Source organism: Teleopsis dalmanni, chromosome X, assembly GCF_002237135.1.
Source record: "Teleopsis dalmanni isolate 2A chromosome X, ASM223713v2, whole genome shotgun sequence".
NCBI classification, from domain to species: domain Eukaryota; kingdom Metazoa; phylum Arthropoda; class Insecta; order Diptera; family Diopsidae; genus Teleopsis; species Teleopsis dalmanni.
This window is the reverse complement of record NC_051848.1, coordinates 50,528,337-50,535,040: the sequence shown is the minus strand read 5'-3', so window position 1 is coordinate 50,535,040 and position 6,704 is coordinate 50,528,337. Positions and strand designations below refer to the sequence as shown.

Genomic DNA, 6,704 nt, shown 5'->3' with positions numbered 1-6,704 from the left:
TGCCTGTTTTGGGAGCAGGAACATCAATACGCATAACAGCCGCACTGACATGCTACGCATACACCTACATACTTTCGTGTGTACACACAATTGTGGCTGCCATATATACAATATACAATGTACAATATACAATATAATATGAAGTATGAAGTATGAAGTATGAAGTACGAGTAGTTTGAGATTTTTCTGTTTTCAAGTCATTTTGGTTGAGGTATACTCTATACTCTATACTCGATACTCTACTCTACTTTTGATTAAATCAAAGTGGAAATCATTTTATAAGACAGTTATTACTACAGTTTTATTAATATAATATATGTATTTGCATATGTATATGTATAGTTTAAGATGATATATATGTATAATAATTCGTAGGGAATTTTCAATATTTTATGTATTCATAGGACTTACTTTGCATATTCAAATCACTGGCTGGCATTGAATGTGTTTGTATGTTATTCAAAATAGACGTAGTATGATGTGGAACAGTTGGAATAGTAGGTGGATTAATAGCCTGGTTCAATTGATGTGTATAATTTGGATAGTAATTTTGAGTTGAAGTTACATTGGTTTGGGTTACTGGATTCGGAGGTGCCTGTGGCATAACATAGTTATAGCAATTATTGTAGTTATTGTAACCATGTTGCATTTGCAGGTGGTAATTTTCAATGGGTTGTTGTCCGTAACCAACACCACTGCTGTTGTCATAGGTTGGAACGGCGCTGTTGTTGCCGAAATTACCACCGCCTACATAGCCACTAGGCTCGACCATATTTCCAACCATATGTCCACCAGTAAACAAATTTGCGGTGCTTTGATTTGCGTTTGCAACATGTGTGTGCCACTGTGCATGCCTGTTGTTATTATTGTGGTGCGACATTTCGGTTAACACCTCCGCGGCGTCTCCCACAAAATGTTAGAAACTGCCAACGGAGTGATTTGTAAAAATGTTTTTACTTTTTATTTTAAAAATTCAATCATTGAAAAATTATTTAATTTTAAATTTTTGCAAATGTTTTGTTTATATTTTGTTATTATATTAATCACTTGAACCATAAATTTAACTCACGCACCTAACCAACTGCACAAGTAATTTCTCAAACAAGACTAATTTCGTTCTCTGGATTTCGTAATAGTCTTGCAGAAACAAGTGCATCTTGGAAGTAAAAATTTTTTCTGATTTGCTCTCCAATTGTTTCTCTTTTAATTTTCCTATATTTTGACAGTTGCCTATTCCTACAGGTGGATTATGCAGAGTTGTATTTATTTATTTTTTTTTTTAATCAATATAATTAATTTTTAGTGTTCGCAATATATATAATTTATATTGTATACAACGCAATAAAAAACATATGTCAAAAATAAGCATTTAACATATTTTGAAAGTGATGCCAATTTGTTTGAACCAGACTAAATGATGTTTTTTTCAACTTTGAAAAAAAAAATCGCCTAATGCAATTAACAATTTTTTGTTGTTCTGTTCACTTTGCCTACGGTACGTTGAACTTAGCACTAATTTAATAAAATTTATAAAAATATAAGGTTCATTCGGAAGCTCCGACGTGTGGCAAACATAACAAGTTGTTTACTATAATCGCTTAGTGAAATATTGGCACCAATGTTGCAGTCTGTCAAATGTTATGCTTTCGCAATGAGCAAAACTCATTGAAATGAATAATCAATGAAAAGCAATGTTAAGATTGTAGGAAATTTTAAAATTTTCTTTTACAACGAAATTAATAATAGTGTAGATTATTTATGTTTGACTAAATATTACGCTTTAGCAACTAATAAGGTAAAAAAATGTAAAGCGCTCTTCAATTATACTTTCTTCATGAACTCCTATAAATTTAGTACATTGTTAAAACAAAATTAAAAATAAATAAACCCACTTTCCTGACAGTGCTTGACGAATATGCATATCGCTCTACAATAATGCCAAATCTTAAAGCTGATCTATTGTAAATGATATTTGAAAGAAAATGGAAACTTCCAGTCAGATAACGGAGGAGTTCGTTTATTGTTTACAACTGTCACGAGTGTTAAAAAGTAAATTTAAATAAAGTAATGATTTTTTAAATAAAATTTGTGAAAATGAATAACAGGTTAGTAATAGTAAAGAAGTTAATTATTTATTAAAAAATTTTTAATTTCTGTGTTCATAAAAAAATGCAATACATGAATAAATGCAAAACACAATCATTCAAATAAAAGCAAAAAGTTGTAAGACAATTGCAAGAAAACAAAAAAAGTGTTGAATACTGCTCATTTAGTATTAACTAGTAATGTTAGTTTGAAAATTTATAAAAAATTTTTTTAAAAAATTATCTGCAGATATATTTGTGATTACATATATTTATCAGCCTCAAATTTGTTCAAAATTTGTTTACTTGTCATAGATTCACTGATTTAGGCAGTGATGCCAAGTTATTATTAGGCAACCAGAAATTGTTCTATTGGAGCATTCATGTCGAAATAATACATTCATTAAATGCTGTTTTGATACATTTAAATGTGACAACTATACATGATAGTGTTGACAAAAATAAAAAGAATATATGACGGCAATTTCCACTGAAAAATAAATTACAAACAAAAAATATTCAAAAAATGTTTACTTTTATATTATATACAGATTATTATATAAGATTAATTAAATAATTTTTTTAATATTTGCTATTTTCTTTAAATTTTCTTTTGTTTCGCTAATCCACATTTAATTGTCGTAGTGTAAACACTAAATTTTAATTTCGCAAAAATAGCTAATAAAGATTCCATTTATAGTTTAAATCTATAAATTCTTATCGATATTAATAGTACTTTTATTTATAAAATTTTGTTAGTATTTAATAGTATCAATTAAATTTATACGTTACTGTCCAGCCACGGAATTGGACAGACAATTGTTTAAACTTTCTAATTATACGGCAATTAGTATATTAATTTATTATATATTTTATATGCATAGTTCCAAATAATTGCTTTTTAATATAAATATACTATATACCAATAATATATTTTATAGCCTTTACACATATTAACGTGAATAAAAGTACCATTCTTTATAGTATATGAGTTACTTTGTATGTGTTTTGTTTGCTAGCCTTTTAACAAACAAGTTTCTGCTTTAAATGTTAACCAACAATGTTAAGTTCGCCAAACACCTAATTGCACTGTTGGGACTTAGTGATTCAAATAAACAAATACGCCTTACATAAACCGGTCATCGACAGGGTGTAAGCAGAAACATAACCGGTAGTGCATTAAAAGTAAATTAAATCATTGTCATAACAACCAGCATTCATAACTAGAGCAAAAAAAAGCATTTATAATTTTTTATTAAACAATTATTTAATAATAGTCTGTAAAATTATACTACATACACACTGTAAATACACACTGTTATTCGTGGGTTATATGGTTTAAAGAAGGGATAATGTTTAAACAAAATTTAGAGTTTAGAAATGAGAATATCCTACTACACAAAATGAAATGAACTTAATTTCAAACGTAAAAGTACAGCTACTCCTAAATACAATTTCATTCCTCACGTTAGTCAACAAGTATACAATTCTTCTACTCCTTAAGCTTAAAAATAGTCGGCGCCGACAGAATCTACTAAGCGTGCAAACGAAACTGCTTTATTACAAACAAATTATACAGCCACTCTTTGCATACTCATTTCCCATTTGGTCCGGATTCTCATCAGCTCAAATGGAACCCCTACTAGCGTTTGAAAGGAGAATGCTTCGAAACTGCATCAATGGCCTGATGGCAGACATTTTATTGACTCTACTATGTACAAGTTTTCCAATATCGGGCGATTAGATGACTATTTATTATTATTCCTAGCGTGAAGATATCTAGCAGGCACCTTAATTTTTCTATTGTTATTATTTACTCAGCTTGATTTTCAACCGACCTGCTTAATAATATGAGGTACAAGCCTCCCCTATACTTGAGCCTTTAATACTGATCTACAATCGTGTTTGCAGCAGCTCCTTGCACAGAGTTTACTTTTGGTCAGTAATTATGTGCAAGAACATCCTCCTTTCTTCCCCTCACTTGTTTTCAATTTTAGCTTAGATATATTTGTCTAAATACGAAGCTTTCTGTTCTAATATTTGCCATTCCTTTAATTACTGGATTTGGTTTGCAACTTTTGACCTTTACTGTCCAATGGCAGAAGATTGTCCATTTTGCATTCCTAACTTTTGATACTTTCTACCCACACCCACAAAAAAATCCCAGCGCTTCTAAGCAAACGTTTACACCGTATCAAATCTGCATCATCCATAATTAAAACATGTGAATATGGGTTAATAAATGTAAAAGTTTAAGGCTTAAATGTATCATTACTTCTTGAGATGTTATTGTAGCCCGCAAGCATATATTAAGTAGATGCATGCATTAGTATGTGGACAGATAATAATACTGTGAGAAAGAAGAGCATTATTTAGGAGTAAAAAAGAATTGAGGGAAGTGTGGGACTATTGAAGTCAATCAAGATTAAGACAGAGAAACTCAGCCACTTCTGTGGGGTAGAAATTAGATGTGTGACATCATTGGGAGAAGAGCTGCAGTAAGCGCAACTATTGGATATTGAGGCATTTACTGCTCGTGGAAGGCGCTGTTCTTCTTGGGAGATATTAGGCAGGAACTTAAAAACTTTGTTGCAATGCAACTGTGGTCTCAACGAGGATACTGCATCTGTGTGGAATGTCTACGTCCTAGAGCCACTCGTTGATTTCGACGACCAAGTGTCGTTCTGCACCGTCAAAAGGGATTACTCAAGCAGATACGTGTTCATTTGCCTTTTTGCTAACGTCATTATTAGTTACCTTTTCTGTAACGAAAGAAACTTGAAGCAAAGACGCCATCAACGTATTATAATGCCATGAATTCACATATTAAAGATTTTGTTTTTAAATTAAATCAAATCTTTAAATTTTAATATATATTACAATCAAATAACTTTCTAAAAATGACACACTTTTTGCTTTAAGACTACATATATACTAAACAGTAAAGTTTATGTTACTTTTGGGCCTCGCTCCGCCACTCTTCGTTGTAAACTTAAGCGCAATTCCTCTTCATCTGGCACGCTTTCACTTTCAGCTAACCTATCCAAGACATTCCTCAATTCATCTTTCACCTTATTCACTCGTGCAGAATTTTTCGCTGAAATAGTCATAATTTCTTCGAATTTTATTAATTTCGTCGGTCTTATACTTTCAGGACATTGTTCAAGTCCTATCTCTAAATTTTTTATAAATGGTTTATATTTCTTTACAATCCCTTCTGCACCGTCTAAATCCAATTTATTTAGCAACAATACGCAAGGCTTCTCCAATAGACTTTCATCATATAATTCCAATTCCTTATTAAGCGCATAGATATTCTCCAAACAATTGCGTTGTGCGTGCTTTGGACTCAATCTAAAACCAAAGACGTCAACTATTAACAAAAGCAGACGTGTACGTTCAATATGTTTAAGAAATTTATGTCCCATGCCGTAATTTGCATGTGCTCCTTCAATCAAGCCTGGTAAATCTGCTATTGTTATAGTGCGCAAATCTGAATATCCAATCGTACCAATTTGTGGACGTATAGTTGTGACTAAAAACCACAACAAAGTTATCGTAAACGTACATAAAAAAAAATTTAATCAATAAACTTACATGGATATGATGCAATTTTTGGCTTAGCATTTGAGATTGCTTTTAGAAGTGTACTTTTACCAGCATTGGGAAAACCAACAAGCCCAACATCTGCTATAAGCTTTAAATCTAAATTTATCATTCGATTTTCACCTGGCTTTCCCAAAAAGTTTGTACCAACACAGCCTCCCATACCACCACCTGCTGCAATGCATGTTGCATTTTCTTCATTCAATTCTCCAATGATTTTTCCATTCTCATCAATAACTTGTACACCAATTGGAACTTCAATACGTTCATCATGGCCTCGCCTACCAAGCAGTCGTAGTTTGCTGCTATCCTCACCACTTGAAGCTGTAATGCGTTTCTCTTTAAATGTTTGTGCTACCTTTCGCATTGTTGTATTTTCTTTTGCCACAAAATAAATACATCCACCTTGTCCTCCAATGCCTCCATATTGTGGTAAGCCATTTCCACCGTGACCAGCATGTACGTTTAAACGTAAGCTATCAATAAAACTTCCGCGTAAATGTGCACGTATTGGCTGTAAATTTCATTTATTGCATTAGTGTTACACTTATTATATTATTACTTATAGTTACTTTTTTAGTAGATTTCAGTAGAAATTTAAACAATTGCACCATTCTTAATAAATTTTATTTTATTCACGTATTTCGACCGGTGCCCGCTGAACAACGTGAGCACAAATCAAAACAAAAACAGCTGATTTTTGTTTATGCAGTGTTGCCAGTTTTTTTGTAATAAAATTTTTGAAGTAAATAGGCGTCAAAAGTCCAATTAGTTGCGTGCACATAGATGATATAGAATGGGTATAAGTGAAATGTTAATCATTTGGATTATTTATATAATTATCTTAATGGCGTCCCAAATTAGGACCGTCGTGATGTTATGACTTCACAGTGTTATTTTGCGATTTATTGTTGACTTGTTATTGCAAATATTACTTATAAAATAGATTTAGGAAGCCGTATAGATGTCAAAAGAATACACCTTATATAGTTGTATATGGTATATAGTAAATAG

The 6,704-nt window shown here is 31.6% G+C and overlaps 1 protein-coding gene across 1 annotated transcript; it reads right to left on the bottom strand.

Annotated features, from left to right (window-relative positions):
* Nucleotides 1–4,929: 4,929 nt before the first annotated feature.
* On the bottom strand, nt 4,930–6,411 carry LOC119688133 (GTP-binding protein 10 homolog). The gene is made up of 3 exons (XM_038102793.1): nt 6,263–6,411; nt 5,682–6,204; nt 4,930–5,619 (listed from the first exon to the last, which is right to left on the bottom strand). The coding sequence occupies exons 1-3, from the start codon at nt 6,302–6,304 to the stop codon at nt 5,033–5,035; spliced, it is 1,152 nt and encodes a 383-aa protein (XP_037958721.1). The 5' UTR covers nt 6,305–6,411; the 3' UTR covers nt 4,930–5,032.
* Between the last annotated feature and the right edge of the window lie 293 nt (nt 6,412–6,704).